Source organism: Colias eurytheme, chromosome 13, assembly GCF_061535395.1.
Source record: "Colias eurytheme isolate Ceu_HAF_F1 chromosome 13, ilColEury1 Martin Lab GWU primary, whole genome shotgun sequence".
Taxonomy (NCBI): domain Eukaryota; kingdom Metazoa; phylum Arthropoda; class Insecta; order Lepidoptera; family Pieridae; genus Colias; species Colias eurytheme.
The window spans coordinates 5095108-5117375 of NC_142992.1; the positions used below are offsets into that span (position 1 = coordinate 5095108).

The 22268-nt window shown below is 33.6% G+C and overlaps 2 protein-coding genes across 2 annotated transcripts; both read right to left on the reverse strand.

The window, feature by feature from the left end:
• Positions 1-346: 346 nt before the first annotated feature.
• On the reverse strand, positions 347-17604 carry PAN2 (PAN2-PAN3 deadenylation complex catalytic subunit PAN2). Its single transcript, XM_090108616.1, has 22 exons — positions 17369-17604; positions 16945-17105; positions 16458-16627; positions 16010-16130; positions 15109-15308; positions 14276-14489; positions 13105-13244; positions 12612-12761; positions 11928-12024; positions 11323-11418; positions 10869-10985; positions 10061-10142; positions 8364-8521; positions 7169-7427; positions 6774-6916; positions 5560-5741; positions 4295-4379; positions 3755-3849; positions 3143-3260; positions 2425-2606; positions 1296-1445; positions 347-761 (listed from the first exon to the last, which is right to left on the reverse strand). Exons 1-21 carry the CDS (start codon positions 17415-17417, stop codon positions 1325-1327), a joined length of 2940 nt encoding a protein of 979 aa, XP_089964742.1. The 5' UTR covers positions 17418-17604; the 3' UTR covers positions 347-761; positions 1296-1324.
• A 1393-nt stretch (positions 17605-18997) lies between these two features.
• On the reverse strand, positions 18998-21933 carry DCTN5-p25 (Dynactin 5, p25 subunit). Its single transcript, XM_090108687.1, has 4 exons — positions 21759-21933; positions 21461-21648; positions 20488-20599; positions 18998-19655 (listed from the first exon to the last, which is right to left on the reverse strand). The coding sequence occupies exons 1-4, from the start codon at positions 21804-21806 to the stop codon at positions 19452-19454; spliced, it is 552 nt and encodes a 183-aa protein (XP_089964813.1). The 5' UTR covers positions 21807-21933; the 3' UTR covers positions 18998-19451.
• Positions 21934-22268: the final 335 nt, after the last annotated feature.

Consider the following 22268-nt stretch of genomic DNA (forward strand, 5'->3'; position numbering starts at 1 on the left):
TTTATAACAAGGTAAAATTCTATATAGGCCCTATCGAGAGCCAAGTTAGATCTACCATTCGCATTTCCTTTATAGCAAGGATTGTTTGCAAGTTTTCGTTCTCGGCAACAACGGGCCGGAGCTAACAAACAATCTCGTATCTCGCTCTAGCAAATACTATTTTCGGGCGATAGAAAGAGACAGATATATGAGTCTCTACAGAATCTTCACTATGGAATTTGACGCCTATTTCTTTAACGATTATACATACAAGTCTTTTGTTTCGGGCTTTTGAATATTGAACTGCTTGGTCATAATGCTTTCACATGACCAAGCAGTTCAATATTCATGATTTTAACAAACGCTTTCCATTACACCAAGAAGTAATATTCTCACACGTTAAAGTATTTAAAGAAAATACGCTTATCGATAGATAGAAATAACTTGGCCCTAAAATTATACGATTACTCAATAAATGTGAACACAAGGGGTCTTTAAAGGCAGATTTCGTAAAATTTGTTTCATTATTATGCATACGCTTATTGCACTACTTTCGTAGTTATTAACGATATAAAACTATTACTCGAATCATTCTTTCACCACACAAAGCTCGGAAAGCTTCAGCATTTCGTTCGAAATGCAACGGAAAAGAGCTTTATCTTAATGTTAAAATCAATGCTCTCGCATTATAAATACCTATCAAGAATAACCTTATTGGACATCTGAGAAGCGTTTCAAATATTTATCGGATATATTTGACATCTTCTTCACCTGGGCCGTTGCTGGAACAAATAGTTATATTGTAATAACATTTTTATAGTTAAAACAAATTTAAATGTTTACATATTTTACCTCTAAAACACTTTCATATTAAAAATCAGATAATTTATACACAATTGGATATTAATTAATAAATTATACTTAATAAACGTGAAATGATCATAATCTATTGATATAAAAACAAAATAAAAAACCTGAGAAATTTTTAAAGAATAGAAAATTCGATCACAATGCGGGATTCGAATCCGCGTCTTTCGCCTTACCGTGGAAACGCCTAGCCGCCCGTGATCATTGAAACATTACATAATAATATATCCCCTACATAAAACCTATTGTCATAAAACTAAAAACAAAATATAACAACCATACCAAAAAGCGAACGGCCCGTAAAACAACAGCTAGGAGAGCGTTTTCATGTCCTTCGCGTGAAGCACCCGTGAGCTCGTGTAGAACAACACTTATATAGACCACCACATTTATTAGTGTTTTCCTTGATACTAAAGTGTTTTTGTCACTTATTTAGTAGGAATACGTACCAAAAAGCGAACGGCCCGTAAAACAACAGCTAGGAGAGAGTTTTCATGTCCTTCGCATGAAGCACCCGTGAGCTCGTGTAGAACAACACACATGGGGATTTCCACCACGGACTGAATTGAGATACTTCTTCCGCTGCTACTTGTACTATGCTGGAATTTGATTTTGTAATTATTATCTAGATTACTAGATTTCCACCCGCGGCTTCGCCCACGTTTTCCAAGAATAACCCGCATAGTTCCCTTTCCTGTGGGATTTCCGGGATAAAAGTAGCCTGCTTTGGGTCTTCAGCTACCTACATACCAAATTTCATTGTTATCGGTTCAGTAGTTTTTACGTGAAAGAATAACCAAGATAGGTCCCTCCATACTCATAAACTTTCGCATTTATAATAATATCAGTAGGATAAGTCGATGATGTGTATGGATAATAATATCAGTAATAAAATAACGTTCTGTGTAAAATTCCAAACTAATGACAAATATATAATACTGGCTGTGTCGCGCGGATTTAACAAGGGTACAAAGCCGTATGAAAAGCAAGTATGCCTATTTATAGCTTATGTGTTATTCTAGTACATTAAAGATACATCACTGCCAAATATCATCAAAATCCGTTCAGTGGTTTTCCTATGAAATAGGTACAAAATAATAAAACATCCATCCTCACAAACATTGCATTTATAATATTACTGGATTTATTATATAGTGTAAAATATTTTTTCGTCACTGCTACGTTTATTATTTAACTTTATCTAATTTCGTGAATCGTATACAGAAACATTATTCATTGTAAAATTACCAAAATCATAATTTTAAGGCCAAAAATAAGTATTTTACGTTTTGTACTTTACCTCGCATCTATACAACTATATATAGTATATACTGTACATTGTAATGTTAAATGTTGTGATACAATTAATCCCTACTTATTATAAATGCGAAAGTAACTCTGTCTGTCTGTTACGCTTTCCCGCTTAAACCTCTCAACCGATTTTGATGAAATTTGGCACAGACAATCTTTAGACCCTGCGAAAGAACATAGGCTACCTTTTATCAAACCACGCGGGCGAAGCCGCGGGCAGAAGCTAGTGGTAAAATAAATAAATAAATATTTTATTAATAAACTAACCTCAAATCATTGTACAAAAACCAATTAGCGTCTCCCTTATCTGCTATTCTGACATACGCGACGAGATTCTTCGGATTATCCTCTATACAAAGCACCACTGCGGTTAACGTGTATTCGGCGTCCGAGTGCGTACAATTGGGTTTCTTTTTGTGTTTATCCTGTTTGTCTGTTTGCGTTTCGAGCTGGAAAATTAATATAAATGCTTAATTAGTAAAAAAATTATTGCTTTTTCAAGTAAATTCTATAACACTTTATAAGAAAAAAGTCGACGACACTACACACTTTTCAATGTTCAAAATATAGAATTAACTTTAATGATTTGTAAAAAATCTTTAATTTCATTTAAATAGGTTTTCTATTCACTCTCCGCTTAAATTTTTACAATGTTGTCCTATATTATAAACATTCTCATCAACATCACATTTTAGTCACGACCATAATCCAATTTTAGTTTCTACGCAATACTATAGAGTACGGAGATTTTAATACAAAAATAATAATAGTTTAAAAAAACTAAAAAAACACGCTTTTTATAGACAACCGAACTAAAAAATAGAAAATTTTATCAAATTAGTGTATTGTCATCGGTCCTCAATAAATCTACAAAGTTTGAACGAAATCTGGCCGTTTAAAGTGGGTCAAAATCGCACCCAAAGAAGTCGGTTACAAACATACAGGTGAAGCTAATATAAAGCGTGTAATAAAAAGAACAAAGTACCTTGTCATTAATAACAATATCGCCATCAGATTGCAGCCGTATGTGCAAATGCAACGGAATGATACAGTTGATGTCTTGCGTCTCGCTCTTTGAATTAACCTGCGTTGAACTAGACGGCCTGAAATATATATTGAGCAAAGATATGAATATATCCTTAACAAAAGTTCTGTAATGAGAAAAAGTCAAAAACTTTTTTAAGAATATTATATAGGAAGCTATAAAATAATGTAAGGTCTTGTAACTGTATGAAATAGGATCGTGTAAAGCGCTGAGTCAGGATGTACGGCTAGCCCGTACAGTAACTATTATTCAGGTTTGATTTTTAAATCTTTTAAAATTCATGACTTAATATTATTCAAGTCAACTGTGTGAACTAGACATGTCGTAAGAAAAAGTAAAAAAAATTACAAAATACTAAGATAATATTCAGTATTTTCTCAAACATATTTTCCAGATAAATAATTTTTAAACATTTTTTTTTAATTGCTTACATTTCCTACCAAACTTTACCTCAAATCTCTCATATCTATATCGCTATGGCGTCGTAAACATGAAATCGCAACAAAACTTAACAATAAAATATCAGACAAGATATACATAACCTAAAACTACCTTTCTGGATGTTTGAATCTGCACCCGGGCCGAGCGCAGTGTAACCCGTAACGACACGGTTTTCCGTTACCACTGCGTTTCATTGGATCTACTACCTATAATAATATTACTAATACATATTATGTATATAAGAAAATTGAGTTCGTGAAAGTGCCAGTCAGTTACTGGAACTTTAACGAACAGCACAATCTTCTATGATTAAATTTAATTTACTAAGGACCAGAAATATTTATTAAATTCGGCCATAATGGAAAAAGGGGTAAGATTGTATGAAACTCAGTTTTTAAACTAATTTTACAAAATTTTGTTTAACGCCCAACGAAGTGAGAAGCTACAATAATTAGTCAAGAATAAAGAAAATAATTCAAACATTTAATAACAAACAAATTTTTCTTTAGAAAGAGACAAATACGAAAATTTAAATCAAATTAAGTACTTGATTTAGTAACTAATACAATTGTTAAGTACCAGGAAGCAAAAATACTTACCAACAAATTTTTTAATAAGATGCAAGGTTGTTTAATATGAAAGACATTTTACCATTTCCTTTGAAGGTCCCTTCGTCCAATAAGCCTTTTCTTCAGCAGATACTCCTCCGCAATTGATCGCTAAAATTGGCGGCAACCTAATATGAAATATTTTATATAATCTAAATGAAATAATATAGAGGTCATAAGGCACAGGGATCGAGATATAGTAGCATGCATTGAAACTTTTCTATCTGCAAAATACAAAATATTAAATGTAAATAAAATGGTATGAGAATTTTTTAAAGTGAAACTTTTATTACATCGTCTCAAACTTTTTGGTCTGTGTAGCGCATGTCGCGTGTATCGCGGCTGCCGAGTAGGTATACCTACTCGGCAGCCGACCGTCACGCGACATGCGCTACACAAAGCAGTGTTCGGAACCGTTCGAACAGTTTCACTTTTACCGTGGTTTCATAAAACCACACAACATTTTTTTATCACTAAATTTATAATCTATGGAAATCCATCCATGAAAAAATTATCTTCAATTAACAGTTATGGTTATTACTTATTATACTAAAACGCAATCCTTAATTTATTTATTTTGCCTGTCCGTCTATTCACTTCAACCAATACCTGGATTGTCGAACAAATATCGCTTGTATTGACACGGAAAAGTGATGATGATGTTGATTATTTTCTATAATATAAAAATGAATCCCAAAATGTGTTGGTAAGCGCATAACTTGAGAACGGCTGAACCGATTTCGATAATTCTTTTTTTTATTATATTCCTTGAAGTACGAGGATGGTTCTTATGTAGAGAAAACGTAAATATGTACCACGGGCGAAGCCGGGGCGGACCGCTAGTCTTCTTATATATAAAAATGAATCGCAAAATGTGTTGGTAAGCGCATAACTCGAGAACGGGTGGACCGATTTCGATAATTCTTTTTTTATTATATTCCTTGAAGTACGAGGATGGTTCTTATGTAGAGAAAACGTAAATATGTACCACGGGCGAAGCCGGGGCGGACCGCTAGTTATCAATAAAATGGTGATAACGACGGTAGCTGTGCCGATTATAACGATCACAACTAGTCCATTGAAATGTTACATTTTTTAGGCCTAACCATATCAACCGCTCTTTTCAAGATGGCTACCCCCTACACATCAAAAAAATAAAATTGCGTCGACTCAAAAATGCAACCCCCAATTTAACTTTTTTATTTTTTTTATTAAAGATAGCCAGGCATTTGACTGAATCCTACCTGATGGTAAGTAGTGATGCAGTCTATGAATGAGCATGCCTGTAGCAACTTTTCAATAACTAACCTCATAAGCCTTCCTCTCTGCGTAGTGGGCGTAAATCTCGAACACCGTTCACACCACGCGGGCGTGGATCGTCTCGCACAGAGCGACGCACGCACGAGCTCCAGGAACCCGCACGTCCGCTCGCCGTCACGGCTCGACACGTACTGAAGCGCGCACGCTAGTACTACGGACTCGCGTTCTTCCTGTGGCGGTAGATTTAGGGGCGATTTTTCAATGCTTGGATAAAACTTATTCGTCGAATAATGTATAAAACTACCATTTTAAAAACGTATTCTAATTGCCCGTATTTGACAGTTTACGTGACATTTTAATATTATCGTGTAATACTTTATTGGACGGATAAGTTTTATCCAAGCATTGAAAAATCGGCCCTTAGCAAAATTTATTGATATGTACGTGGATGACTGTGCTTTGGTCTCAACGTTTTATATAAATGTATCTTAGCTAGCTTGATTTATTACCCCGGTATTTGATGCATATTCAATTCAATAAATTTCATAAAAAAAACACTTATTTGAATGATAAAGTTTAATCATTTGTGAAAATTCTTAATTGTTTAACAAATTAGTGAAGTGACTTGGCATTAAGTAACTTATAGTAGAGCCAATTTAATAGGCAACATTTTACGTCTATCAATTTTATCTTCATAGGGTGGTAACCTGCTTAAAAACATCGATTAAAGTGAATTAATCGATACGGACTTGAAACATTTGTCAATCGAACTTGAAACACATGTCAATAATTTATGATAATTTTTATTCCCAAGTAATCAATGCATTCGATTCTAGATGTCAGATTTCGATTTTTAGAGTAACGTCTCTGGTATTTAAAAAGAAAAAAGGTTTATTGACACAAAATTGTAGCGACGTCAGTTCTTTCAATCAGAAATTGTTTATTATGTTTAGAATGGTTTATCGGTAAAATCAAATCCTAAAATTACTTGTATCGGTCATTATTATTATAAATATGTAATCGTAATTGAAAAAAGTTAAACAAATGTGCAGTTCTAACAAAACGAACTATCATGTTATTCTATGTCGTGGTTACTAGGTTACGTTGTTGAATTTTGTTGAACTGTCAAATGTTGCCTATTAAAATGGCTCTACTATAATAATAAAATATGGATAACAGAAGCAGACAAAATGGCTGTCATAGCCAAAATATACCATTGCTTATTAAAAAAGTATATTATACAAAACATAACAGCAACTCACCTCCTTATTACACTTTAGACACCTGTTCAACTGTTGCCGCGCGATCGCAAACAGTTTCGAAATTTCAGACTCTTCTCTCTCGGAGTTTGTGTGATTCGACAGTTCTTTGTCCATTGAACATTGGAGGTTCTCGACGACGCTTCCTATAAAATAATAAAACATATTGTAAATATACTTCGAGGACATCTTTTTAAGAACTTTTTTGGTGTATCTCCGAAATTAAGGTACAAATAATTATAATTTGACATGTATTTACGAACATTCTACGTGAGACTTTATCTAATGAAAAAATAAATAGGGGCCAATAACAACGTGGCGAAGGGATCGGCGAACTTACACTTAAATATATAACCAGTTCCTTTTTTTTAAGTCAGTTATAAACAAGAAATATATACCTTCATCAATCCCATTTTCTTTCCACTTCTCGTCCAATCCGTTCTTATATTCGTGCTCATATTCAGAAGGACCAAGGAATTCCAATTCCGTGTACTGATACTCTTCAAATTGTCCATTCATTTGCTTCTTCAAGTTATTCTTTAATCTCGCCGGTTTCGGCGGACTAGCGTTCTGAGCCAATATAGCTAGCTCCTTTTCTTTTTTACGCGTTTCCAGAAGCTCGTAATGTATTTGATGAAGAATAAATCTGTTCCAACTCTGTAAATGGACAGCAATTCACAAGGTATTTGAAAATTTTACATAGATATAGGCCCATCGTGACATTCTTCAGTGACATCTAAAGAATATTAAGCTCGAGCGGCTCGACGTTTTAGTGCCGTTAATTTTGGGTTTGTTACCTATTGTAAAACAATATTGAAAAATCGGTTTAGCTGTTCAAGAACAGAACAGAATTGTCTAAATGCTGATGAAGCCAATATACTAACATTTTGGATGACTTACACTGTAATTTTTGTGGTTCAGACTTTCTCACATGAAACCACTATAATACCCAGAATGTTTATGTCTGAGTTGACGATATGGTATTGTATCTATTGATATTAAACAAGCGAGACGCAGAAGCATCCAAGCCACTAATTATGACCACAAGCACTAACTCTAGTCGAAAACAAAATGATGAATTGATAAAAAAACCATCAGTCCTATGGAACATGAGGCATTTGACCATAATACTTTATTGTTATTTCCCCTGTGTGTTTCCTCTTTCTGTGGTGCAAGCTTTATGCTAATAAAGATTGTTTATGGTGAATAATGTTCACCACATTAAGTTACGATGCTAAATCTGGTCGACAATATTCACAATAAAAGCTAATTAAAAACACTGTTTGATTCACCCCTTAATTCGAGAAGGTACCTTACTTGTACCATTCATTCTCGGTAGGAATTTAATATACCACTAATTGAGTTATTGAAGTATATAATTTCTGACACTATACGTGTATATGTGTCTTAGCTAGGTTCACTTCTAAGATTTCTATCTGTATCAGAATCTCTATAACGACCTCAACGTGCCCCTCCACTTGCTTTTAAATTCCTCCTGTCATTATGAACCCTATAAACTTCCTACCACGTAGAAAACCAGGACTATTTTGCTGTCAAAATCAAGTCGAAACCCATGCCTTCACCCTTCATTACCTGTATCAAGGCAACAAGATCAACTTTCCTATCAGTCCCTCGATCGGGAAGTATAAGTCCCAAGGCAGCAGCTTCGGGCACAGTGCGAAATGCACGTAAGAAGTTATTCGCTTGGCACGGAGCTCCTCCAGATGTGTCTAACATTCGGAATAGGAAACCTGGAAAGAATCAATAACGACACTAGACCAGTGGGGCTAGACAAGTGGCTATCTATTAGCGTAAAGTCTAATAGAATATATTATGAATGTATTATATTGACGTAATCAATCGTCGTCGTCGTCGTAATCAAACGTCAATCTCATACATTCATAATCTATTCTATTAAACTTTACGCTCATAGAAAGCCACTTGTCTAGGGGGGCAGTACATATGTTTTGTTTCTTTAGGGATAGGTCTACATGATCGTAGAATTTGGACATAATTTGAGTTATGGATAAGATTTGAGATGAGACTGCATAGAAGAAGAATATAATCCTTGTTTTATTGAGTGGACATTATATGTAGCATCATTTGCAATGGAAATTTTCTGCGGTACTTTAGTATTTACATATAATGACGGTATATAAATTTATAGAAAATTTCGAGCACTATAAGCCCAAATGCATTTTTTAGAAAATGTGGTCGCAGAAGCATTTTAAGCATACAAAAAGAAATTGCAATGCAATCGCTTTGCCATAACGGAAATCTTTTTGCTTTATTAAAATAAGATATCACTTGTATTGAGATGAAATGAGCCATCTTCGACTTTGGGGTATTAGAATTTTGAATTTGGAAGCCAAAACTTTTGTATTTTGATATCGTTTGGAAGATCGTTTCTAGAATAAAAATTAACTGATCCGTAATTATTACGTAAAAAAATGAGGGATGCAAACAACTTTTTTTTCATAATTTTCCAAATGTTTATAAATAAAACACTTATAATGTTCATGATATATTTGAAAACTTAATTCGGTTACATGTTTTGTCTATGCTAACACTGATTACATAAATCGGCTTTTGCCTGGAATACGTAATAGATAATTCATAACAAGCTTTTTTTTTCTATTTTGATTTTTAATTTTTTTTTTGTCTTTTTACTGTATTATTTCGTCGTATTGACAACTTTTACTGAGTATAATAGCTGATTATTTTATAACGAAATACTGTAGGTATGAGTATTATTAATTCTAATCAAATCATTAAATCTAACACTTCTAGGGGGAATAAACATCACTAGTAATTTATAGCTACTTTATAACATTACAATATTATACGCTTATCCGTAAAGTTAACTAAATCTTTGGACACAAAAATACTGTCGTAATACAATGACAATTTCTAGATAAGTTGATCGAATGTGGGATTAAGTGAAATGGATCGTAATAAAAAAAAAATGAAATAATGAAATAAAAAAACCGAAATCTTCAACTAGGAGAAAAAAATCATAGAAGGGTGTACCATAATAGCGATTTGAAAAAAAATTTCAATAAATAAAAAAGGTAGCGAGAAAAATTATGTACAAACACGAAACCGTGTCATTTTTAAATGAAAAAAGTAATAAATATAAACTATTTCATACTATAGACTAAAGAATGTAGCAGCAAAGTGGTGATTATAATAATTAAATTGATAGATTCCAAGTGCCTATTCTTTCAATAAGGGCTTGAATCTCTTATATAAAGCTACGAGAATAAAAAATAATGAACTAAACAACAGACCTAATTCACAAGTGAGACAAAACTCCTTGGCGCAAGTATGAGCTATCAGCGTCGACTTCAATGGTGGCATGTTGTACAGGATCTGGAAGATTATTATATTTTTAGTAGAAGAGTTAATTGATCAGTTGAAAATAAAAATAAAAAAAATGTGTGCGTGTACTAGTGTACACGCGTAAGAAGTGAAACTTCTTTATGACCTTATTTTTAAAAAAATAATTTACTATATGCAACTTTACAGAAATACGTCAATCACGCGTGGTAGGGATAAAAACAAGATGGCGCGTAACGGAAAAATGTTACACTAAATTTTTTTCCAACCCCGATAAAGAAGTTTCACTTCAAAAACCCAACAAAATAAAAGTAAATCATGTTATTACTTACTACGGAATAGTGTAGGTATTAGTGGAATGGAATCTTGCTAATATAATATAGACTGTAGTGAACCATCACAATAAATGTAATACTTTTTGGGGTGTCTAGTAGAAATCACTTACAGCTATAAGACTGCCCTCTGTACATGTTTTTACTTGTATCGCTCTTATTTAGTAATACTGTACTTAGTGTGCAATAAAGAATTTTTCATTCATTCATTCAGAGATTCATATAGAACTAGCTTTTCGTCCGTAGCTTCGCCCGCGAAGTCATTGAAAAAACCCGCAAAGTTCCCGTTCCCGTGGGATTGTCGGGATAAAAACTATCCTTAATGTTAATCTACGTTACCCTTTATGTATGTGCCAAATTACATAAAAATCGATTCATTTATAAATTAAGTAGGATAGTGATATATTAGTACATTCAAAATTGTTACCTGTATCATAGGATTGCAGTATGAGTTGGGTAGTGTGGCTTCAATGCCCGGCAGGCCAGTTCTATTGCAGTTCTCCAATTCTTCATTTGGTTCATTCTTGTTGTATATGATTTCCAACTGGAATAAAAAAAAACGTATACATAAATTGCCAATGTTTAAAAAACAGTTATTAAATTGCCAACCGGACACATAATATATTTTTTCTTATAGATAGCCTGTTTATGCTTGTTTTTAAATCTATAAATATACTAGCGGTCCGCCCCGGCTTCGCCCGTGGTACCTACATGTTTAAACTATCCTATCTCTCAAGTTGGATCGAACTGCACATGGTGTGCGAATTTTATTATAATCGGTTAAGTGGTTTAGGAGTCCATTGAGGACAAACATTGTGACACGAGATTTATATATATTAAGATAATTCTATAAATATATGTACATCTGCTACTAAAGATACCTTCTGATATTCCTTCGGAATTGGTTTAGCGTTTGCTGAGGTGTCATGAAGTCTGCATCTATGCAAGTCTTCCATATTGTCATCTATGTATGGATACTGTAAAATAATAAACAAAACATGATTGAAAGGACATTTACGTTCCTATTGTATTAACTTTACTAGGAATAAAAGTTTGATGCACAGACCCTATATACATACTTGATTTATGTACAAAATTATCATGTTCTATATTCAATATTGATGAAGTATGTTTGGATTTCCGGGATAAAACCTATCCTATGTCCCGGGGTAAAAAGTAGCCTATGTCCTTTCTCGGGTATCAAAATATCTCTATACCAAATTTCATGCAAATTGGTTCAGTAGTTAAGGCGTGATTGAGTAACAGACAGACAGACAGAGTTACTTTCGCATTTATAATATTAGTATGGATTTTTCAATCACAATATAATTGGTTGAGGTCTGTTAAATAGATCTTGTAAGATGTTAAATTGAACACAGTTTTTTATATATAATGCTATTGTTAAATATATACATATTCATGTTCATGACAATTTATGTTCTAAAATATCAAAGTTAATGAAAATAATTATACTTTTTATTAGTACCTCATTGCGCCGTCTTGTTCCCGGGTTAGGTGCATACCCAATGGGCCCTTTCATTTTCATTGTCTTCAATACTTCCGGATCTATGGGCTTTGGCTTTCTGAAATTGTACACAACTTCAGATTTTTGTTTTCATCTCTATATGAACAACAAGACCAAAAAATAAATGATACGTAAAATAGCTCATAATTAATGTTTAATATATTTATAAGTCAAATATTTTATTACTTCATGGATTGTGTGACATTAGAACAATAATACATATTATTTAAAATCAAGTTGAATACAGAACAAAATCTGACATAAATTCTTGCAGGTGAAAATAATATTAAATTATAATTAAAAAAAATTAAGTAATCTCTGTTATCAACCTGCCATACATTATGCAATCACTATTCACCCATTTTATTGTGTAATTTATCAGGTTTTTACTCTTTATATAACCTGGTGATGTTCTAAAAGTAAATTTTGACGTGACAACGTCTTATAATTCGATAGAGCCGGCTGCACGCACGAAAAAACATGACTCATGCGGCGTTACCTCGCTCTGAGGCGTTCCATGTAAGGCTTGAAGTGCAAGCGAGAGCGCGGAACGAGCGACAAAGAAGCACAATCGGACGTTGTCACGTTCAACTATCGTCAGTAAACCGACTTTACAGACAACCAATTTTTTATTTAGTTTATTACCTGAACACTTTCTTGAAGAACTCTTCAGGCAGTTCATGGAACCATTTAGTGCCAGTTGTGAGCGGAGGCAGCGGTACTGACGAGAATCTGAACGACGGGTCGTTTATACTCGCGTATGGCAACCGCACCGGTGTTGCAAATTCTGTTTCTCTGTAATTGGAGTTTTAGAATATTGTATGTATTAGGGATTTGTTACATTTTTATAGGTTAGAATTGAAGTTATTAATACTGCAGAAGAATATTAGTATGTAGTTTACAATGAATTTATTATTTATAATATGATTGTTAGAATAAGTATAAATTGTAAGTTAATTATATTTTAAGAAAGCTATTCAAAATTCTAAAATATATAAAAATCATTCTTATATGTTTAATTTAATATTGATAAATTAATTAGCTAAGCCCATCACAATTATTCATAAAAAAGTATTACTATATTTTTATCACATAAATTGTCACTTTTGCTCAAAAATAAATCCAAATTATAACTAACCGAGAGAAGTTATTAAAAACTGGCTCATTATTATGTTTGGATGAAAACAAATGTAGATGGCCAGCTTGATCCCCAAATACAAAAGCTTGGCTCGTCCCAGACACATCCATCACACTGCAGAATGAACCTTGTGTGTCAACCTATAGGGTATAATTTCATGTATTATTAGGGCCGATTTTTCAATGCTTGGATAAAACTTATTCGTCGAATAATGTATAAAACTACCATTTTAAAAACATATTCTAATTGCCCGTATTTTACAGTTTATGTGACATTTTAATATTATCGTGTAATACTTTATTGGACGGATACGTTTTATCCAAGCATTGAAAAATCGGCCCTTAATATGATAGTTCAATTTACAATTTGAGAATATTTAATTTTCTATAACAATGCTCCCAAAGGGTTAATTTTTGAAATTATTACGCACTTGATATTAGTGTTTATATGTAGTGTTTAAAAAAGTACTCATGTGATACTCATTTACTTAATAAAATTCTTTCTTCTCATTGTATTCAATCCACTATCCCACACACATAAAAATTGGTTACTGTTTACAGGTTGGCTTAGGTCCTGGGATCAATTCCCACCTAGGGCAAATATTTATGTGATAAACATCAATGTTTGCTCTATGTCCGGGTGTCAATTATCTGTATAAGTACATATTTAAAATATATATGTATACTTATCTGCCATTTGGTTTCCATAACAAGCTTAATATGGGATTAGATTGTGCCCTGTGTGAAAAATGACTGGATATATTAATGCCTAATGAGCCGACAGTCCCGGGTTCGATTCCCGGTCAGGGCAAATATTTGTGTGATGAACTCTTTTGTTCTTGGGTCTGGGTGTTATTATCTATGTATGTATTTATTAAATATTATATTTATCGTCGCCTAGTACCCACAACACAAGCCTTAATTGAGCTTACTGTGGGACTAGGTCGATTTGTGTAATAATGTCCTATAATATTTATTTATTAAAGTGAAACTTTTATTACATCGTCTCAAAGTTTTTGGTCTGTGTAGCGCATGTCGCGTGACGGTCGGCTGCCGAGTAGGTATAAAGCAGTGTTCGGAACCGTTCGAACACTTCACTTTTACCGTGGTTTCATAAAACCACACAACATTTTTTTTTATTATTTATTTATTTATATCAATATATTTATTACCTGGAACACGGACTTCTCCGACTCGCTCCTATCGTTCACATGCAACAGTGCCACGTGTCCCTCGCTAGACATGGCCAGAGCCCTGCCCGATACAGCCGGTAGGAAGTGCAAGAGGAACGGTGGTGAGGCAACGGGGATCGTCCAAGCACCCGTGCCTTTGAGGTGACGCACGTCCCATACAACTACGTACTGTTCTGGTACTGCCATTGTAGCACTGGACGTATGAAAATATATATCAATAACTAGATTTCCACCCGCGTTTTCAAAGAAAAACCCACATAGTTCCCATTCCTGTGGGATTTCAGGGATAAACAGTAGCCTATGTCTTATTCTGAGTCTTCTGCTACCTACGTACAAAATTTCATTGTAATTGGTTCAGTAGTATTTTCGGTACAGTAACAATCAAATACCTACAATATTTGTCACAGTTCATTAATTTTTATTAAATCAACAAGTATTGTTGTTAGCATAATTAAAAAACAACCAACAATTTGACGATAATTACTTCATTTAAATCCACTATACACTTTTTCAATATTTTCATCATATATATCTATTTAAATAGTGACCGCGTACTTGGTACAGTGGTTGACGCGTGAGCGTAGCACCGAGGGGTCCTGGGTTCGATTCCTGGTGGAAACGAAGAAAAAAAAATGTCTCGGTCTGGTACGACACAGAAGGCTGATCACCTACTTGTCCCTAAAGAAAATCGATCAGTGAAACAGATGTATAGTCAATAATGCATCTACCCCTTACCCCACTAGGGGACATGCGACTTCACTTACTTACTTACTTATTTAAATAGTATGTACTATAAAACTAAAAACACTTACGATTGAGCGAACCCAGATGTAATAAGCAGATCGCCTTGCATATCCAAATCGGACAGGCACGCGGTATGCGCCTTGAAAGTGTGTTGCGCTTTCACGGGAGTTCTGAGATCTCGTAACGATACCGTTCCATTTGCACTACCGCAAGCTACTAGTGATCCACCCCCACTACGGAGAACGGCACAACCGTCCTCTGGAATTGGCTGAGAAAACAATATTTATTAGTTCTATATTTTTAGTTATGTAGCATTCAAATCTATACTATATAATATTATAAAGCTGAAGAGATTGTTTGTTTGTTTGTTTGAACGCGCTAATCTCAGGAACTACTCCAAAAATCCAATATCCATATCCAATAGGTCAAATTTGAAAAATTCTATCGGTGTTAGATAGTACATTTATCGAGGAAGGCTATAGGCTATATAATTATCATTATGCTAAGGCCTAAGATCAACAGGATCGGAACCACGCGGGTGAAACCGCGAAGCGCAGCTAGTGCTTTATAAATATGTTCATAGTTCCTTTCTTGATGGAATTTTCTATTGTACTTTAAAAATTTATAAGATTTATTACTTGTTGAATGTTGATTTTGATTGTTTGTTTTTATGCTTGAATGGACGGTTTGGACTATTAACTCTTTACAGAAATGAAAAATCATTGAATATATTCATTGTGTCCATGCTGTAAAACTGCTTAATTTTTAGCAAATTCATATATTAATGTTTGTGTTTATTGCTTTGCCATATATCTCAAATATCTCTTGAATTCAAGTCTTAGTTATTAAAATGTTGAAATAAATTCCTGTTGAAGGTATAATCAATACAATTGAACAATATACTACACGTGAAGCTATTTGCAATAATAAACTACTAGTTGACAATAATTGTACATTTAATATACTTACAATAACGGATTCAGTCATCTTGGTGACATCAAAATCAATGAGTTTGTCTTGGTGACCACCCATCAGCAATTTTGTAGGGCTTGGTTGGAAGAGACACTGCATTTCGGTCATGTTTTCTGAACTGCAAGTTAAAAAAATAACCACTGGAAGGCTTGTAATTTTTAAAGCTAGCAAGTTACTTGATCACTTACAAATTACAGAACATATTTTGAATTAAATTGCAGGAAAACTATCAAAAATAAACTTCAAATTCTTCTGTTGTTTTAAAAAGGTTAGTTTTGAAAGAAAATATAATCTCCTCTTTTTCAATATTATGTATTGAAGTTATAAAATGTATTTAACAAAATTAAAATATTTAAAGAAGTGTAGAATAAGCCTTGCTCTTTGTCCATAATATTGACATCTATTTTAACTATAATATTAAGTGACTAGAAATGAAATAATTTACGTGTGAGTATGTTTAGGCAGTCCCCTGCGAATCTGATGCCGCAGCTGTGTTTTAGACAATATAAATAGACCCTGCTCAAGGGTTATAATGTCCCTTATTTCTTCCGTCATGTGAACTTGAAATGAGGTATACTTTGTCATCTGTGGTCCATGATATGATGTTACATGGCCCTAAAAGTACAATCAAAGGTGAATTGTTTCACTATGTATTAGTTTTTAAGTTAGCATAAATACAAAGACCTCATAATCAACATAAGGGATACAGTTCCTAAAATAAGCATATTTTAACTAAGCCATGAAGTAAAGTTAACAAAAAACTGAATTGATAAATGTAATAGGTAATAAGTTATTTTTTATTTTCGTTACTTACTTGGTTATATTATATACTAGCAATTATTTATTTAACTAAGCAGTTTTCGACTATTGAATATTACTTATATCTAGACTTTAAGAATACTAAATCAGGCATAAATTTTGTATTCACTTACACCAGCATTGCCCATCCATATCAATTCTTCAAATTTATCAAATGTCACAGCTGAAACACCAAATCTATCTCCGCCGTCGACTAGCACTGAACTACGGACCTCATAATCAGCATCGGGGTTTTGGATCACGTATGATCTAGCATACTCCGGAATGTATTGTTCTGCTAAAGATAAATTTAATTAAAATACACGCACGGTGTAAGCACAATTATAAAGAATTCGATTTAAATATTATAGTGTTCGCAATAATTTTTAAGATCAAAATAATAATACAAACAATATATTATGGTTGGTACTACAGCATTGAACACCTGTTATCGAAATACTTTTTCATGAATCTAAATTGATATTAATGCTGTACATCAAATGTAAATAAACGACATAAATTAATAATTATCATAAACAACGAACAAACAACTCTCACCATTCATTAAATCTGGTGTCATACCCATATCAGAGTAATGGTAAGCCATGATTAAAAACTGTGGGTATTTAATAAGACAAAAGTCTTTATACTTGTTTCAAGATACAAAAATATCACTCTGTAGATGAAATTGTCCTGTTTATTTCTTTATTTTGGGCATAATTACGAAAACTAATAACAATTTTAATAAGTAAAGCCGCTACTCCAATTCCATTGCATTCGTCAATAATTGTCTTGACAATGACATTACATATCTGTCTGGTGTCTGCTCAGGACACAGATAACAACAAGAATTACATTCCTTTTCCTGTAGAGGATATTGTTCTCCCTTGATCACACCCCGGACACTCCATACAAAATGATCGTTTTGACAGTCACACTGTAGAGACTGCAAATGTGTGTGTTAACGCGTTATGGTTGGCACATTTGTGACTAGCGTAAAAAAAAATTCGCGTTTTTCTGATGAAATACATCCGTAAACAGCACAATATCTAACCATTTTCTACGAAAAACGATAATCACAAATCCAAAATAATAAAATTACTTTAAGTCAATTTGATTAATGTTGTCAATCTTCGTTGCGTATCGTCCTTGCAGAAAAATATGGCCCATTTTATGTCTGATCGCGCGGGGGTGAGGTAAGTTTAATTTTGGCGGGAGGCGGAGAGTGTCCGTTCTGTAGCGTTTAGCTACTATTATGTATTCTGTGCCTTGATGTGAAAGGTGTGTGAAAGTAAGTGAAGTCCCATGTCCCCTAGTGGGGTAAGGGGCAGATGCAATAGACATCTGTTTCACTGATCGATTTTTTTTTAGGGACCAGTAGGTGATTAGCCTTCTATGTCCTGCCAGACCGAGACATTTTTTTTTCTTCGTCTCCACCGGGAATCGAACCCAGGACACCTCGGTTCTACGCTCACGCGTCAACCACTGTACCAAGGAGGCGGTCTGATGTGAAAGTATTATGTAAATGTGTGCTAAATTTCGTTGTAATTCAGTAGTATTTGCGTAACAAACACATCCTCACAAACTTTCGCATTTATAATATTTGTAGAATAGGATAGGATAATATTGTCTATAAAAACAAACTAGCAAATAGAATCACTAAATAAAGGGTTTACAATTTAAACGAGAGTGACTGACACTTCTCCTGACACAGGTTTTATCTTAAACTTACTAGGAGGGCCCTACTACTCCAAATTGTGTAAAATTTAGAAAGGAAATAAACTATTTTTTTTTTTTTTTTTTTATTTTTTTACTGTAAATTATAGTTTTAATGGTTTTTAGCATGTTTTGAGTGCCAAAAATAATGAATTGGGGTTAATGAATAATTTACTAACTGAGCACTGACTGCTGGTGAAGATAAATCCATAGAACAGTGACTTTAACAAACATTAATACGAGTTACTTAAACTACATAATGAGCAGCTTCATTATATATAGAATAATAGAAGAAAAATATAAAGAAGGTTTTTACATTAATACACAGGGCTGTAGTTTTCAAAAAATTCTTACTGTGGATTTAAAATGAAAACAATATCATGGTTAATAAATTTATTGATAACTTTAATGCATTATAAAGCAAATTAAATATCTTAGGCGATCTTCACACTGCCCCGCATCATGCTGCATATTGCATATTGCGATCGACGCACCTACGCGCGTTCCTGCGGGAGTGCAGATCTTCATCATCGTGCGGTTCTTGCGCACTCACGCGCGTAGGTGCATTTGTAGTTTCACGCACGGCGGCTCTCATTCATTCGCCGTTCTCTGTGGTGGTCGTGCAATACTGAGCATCACGACGCGCGGCACTGCGGGTTCGGTGTGCCATACCTTGCGTCTCGCCCCGCACCTACGCGCGGGGATGCATGTTTCTCCGCGTGTATGCGCGTGATCCGCATGAACGCGCGTGGTTGCATTTTCAGTGTATTGGACTGTGCGTGTTTTCTATACAAACGGAGATACTTACAAGTAACGTTAAACACGCAGTCACGCAACATGCAGCGTGGTGCGGAGCAGTGTGAAGATCGCCTGAGCAAAATCTTACTTACATAAATACTTGTATAAATAAAATATATCTAGTGGTTTAGTTCACTGCGGTTGTAGGTAAAAAGTGCTGATAATAGCTTTTTGTGAACTCAGTCATTAAATCGGGAGTAGCTTCTGGCAATGTAGTTATTAATCTTGCTGGACTGCCAGAATATCTCGCAAAAGAAGGGACCACTGTTTCAGCTGGCAACACTGAGTTATCTTCAATCATACAGCAATCTTTGAGTACACATCTTCGCCCCTGAAATTATGAAATATTGTTAATTTTGTACTGCTTTTCTAATTACTTAGTTTTATTTTAAACTAGCTTTCCGCCCGAGGCTTCGCCCGCGCAATCAAAGAAAAACCCGCGTAGTTCCCGTTCCTGTGGGATTTCCGGGATAAAACCTATCGTAACTATGTCCCGGGGTAAAAACTAGCCTATGCCCTTTTTCGGGTATCAAAATATCTGTATACCAAATTTCATGCAAATTGGTTCAATAGTTAAGGCGTGATTGAGTAACAGACAGACAGACAGAGTTACTTTCGCATTTATAATATTAGTATGGATTAAACAATAATATGATTGACATTACAATCTATCCCAATTAATTTGGACAATCATATAATATGTCAAAGTTCCACTGTAAATCTGTCTGTTTCAAGTGAATCAAAATCGCACCTAAAGGAGTCAGTGCAGGGAATAGTTGTTGATATTATTCAACAATGGGAATTTCTCAGTTCTGGTAAATTGGAAATTCTGGTTATAATCGACATATCGCAAATTATGTTGATATTGAGGTTGTGTAGTTTTTTTCATAATATATGTGAGTTTTCATTGTACATGTGTATTGTATATTTATGTATCTACAACTTGAGATGTAGAACATACTTTAACCTATTTATTATTGTCTTTTTTAACCGACTTCAAAAAAAAGGGGGAGGTTATTTCTAAACAGATAAACTATATCTATTTTAAGCTATTGGTCTGTATAAATTATTATTTTTTCTGTATTGTGATTATTCAAAAGCACTTCTTCATTGTTAAATTCTAGTTACATAAATAAATGTTTGAGTTTTGTGTTTTTACTTACAATAACTACATTTTTTCCAATATATACATATGAACCAACAACAGCTGCATTCACAACAGTATTCTCACCAACAAATACATGATCACCCATTTGTAGAGGGAAAAAGGCTACACTGGAAAGACAAAAAAAAATATTACTCAATCTATTGAATATATTTAAGACAAAGAATGATTAATTTATTTTCTACTAGCTTTTGGCCAGCTGCTTTGCCTGTGTGGTCAAAAATCAAAGAAATGCCGGAATAGTTCCCGTGTCTGTGGGTTTTCTGTGATAAAACCTATACTATGTCCTTCCTCAGGTCTCAAACTATTTCTGTTACAAAATTTGAAGTAAATTCATGCAGTCTTTTTTGAGATTAGCCTGGACATAAATACTTTTGACTTCGGTATCTATTGTAGATCAAACCCCAAGTTTAGAATTCTTTTAAATAAATATTCAATGTACAGTTTTGACTTTCCTAGGATTTTATTATCTATAATATAAAAATGAATCGCAAAATGTGTTGGTAAGCGCATAACTCGAGAACGGGTGGACCGATTTTGGTAATTCTTTTTTTATTATATTCCTTGAAGTACCAGGATGGTTCTTATGTAGAGAAAACATAAATATGTACCACGGGTGAAGCCGGGGCGGACCGCTAGTATGTAATAGATTTAGGTTCAGTTCTGATACCATAAACATAATCATTTGTGTACTTACTAGTATCAAAACTATAATATAACAAAGTTAAAGCGGGATTTAAAGTTAATGTTGTAAATTGTATAATAGTAAGCTGGCCAACCTTATGGACGTTGATTGCAATATTTTTTTTGTAATAAGTTTGGGGTTTCATTGGAATGATAATACATATATAGTTATTTGCCTTGTTTATTTACATCCAGCATTGTGGAATGTTTTATGTAAAGTGCACAAAACAAGTATGTGAAGCATGTATTAATAAATTCTATGAATGAAACTGTGATTATTAACATACCCTTTACTGAACTTCTTAAATGGTGGCCTTAGAACTGAACCTTTGCTTATTATGCAAAATCTGCCTGTTTTTACATTTGCTAGATCTCCTCTTATAATAGCATCACTTTGTACAATAACTTTTCCATGTAGAACTATATTTTGAGAACCGCATAATACGGTCTGACGACTGACTTTGTTACCTGAGGCCTGAAACATATTATTTACTCGAAAACTTTAGTTTTATATAATTTTAAGATAATAATAGTGTATTTAATAATTCTTAAGATATAATATAAGAAAAATAATAAATAACATACTGTTTCAACGTATTCAGATTTGTTGTAATACGTATCTTGAAGTTCCATTTTTAGTTTAAACCCAATTTGGTAGTAAATTTATTGATGCCGGCGAATACTTAATATATTTTTTGAAAAATAAAGTTAAGACGAGTAAAACCGATTTCCAGGGCAAAATAATCCTTTGAATTTGATGATTTCATAGAAACAATTTTGTATTCATGTCTACGTCATCTTGACATTTGAAAATGACATGAAACGTCAACGTCATTCCAATCAAACCGCATTCGTTCTAAAATTTTCGCACGTTTCTAAGGACTCTTCCTCATAATAATTTAATGACAAACAAAAAGTTTAAAATTTGTTTGTTTTCAGATGGTCACTGAAATAAAATCACACTGCTATTTAAATAATCTAGAATGATATAGTAAACATGACCAGATTATGAAACTTTTCTTCATAATAATGCTTAATAATGGTTTGAAAATAATCTAAGGATGAGAGTATTTATGAAATTGGTCAAGTTCTTCA

What these genes read in the sequence shown, in the direction of transcription:
- PAN2 (XM_090108616.1), bottom strand. Translation starts at nt 17,417, where the DNA reads ATGGCTTACCATTACTCTGATATGGGTATGACACCAGATTTAATGAAT. An exon ending in GTTTTTAATAACTTCTCTCG is followed by an intron (nt 12,762 to 13,104) that starts GTTAGTTATAAT and finishes CTCCAATTACAG; the next exon opens with AGAAACAGAATTTGCAACAC. An exon ending in ATCTTGTTGCCTTGATACAG is followed by an intron (nt 7,428 to 8,363) that starts GTAATGAAGGGT and finishes GTCCATTTACAG; the next exon opens with AGTTGGAACAGATTTATTCT.
- DCTN5-p25 (XM_090108687.1), bottom strand. Translation starts at nt 21,806, where the DNA reads ATGGAACTTCAAGATACGTATTACAACAAATCTGAATACGTTGAAACA. An exon ending in AATCTGAATACGTTGAAACA is followed by an intron (nt 21,649 to 21,758) that starts GTATGTTATTTA and finishes AATATGTTTCAG; the next exon opens with GCCTCAGGTAACAAAGTCAG. An exon ending in TTGGAAAAAATGTAGTTATT is followed by an intron (nt 19,656 to 20,487) that starts GTAAGTAAAAAC and finishes TCATAATTTCAG; the next exon opens with GGGCGAAGATGTGTACTCAA.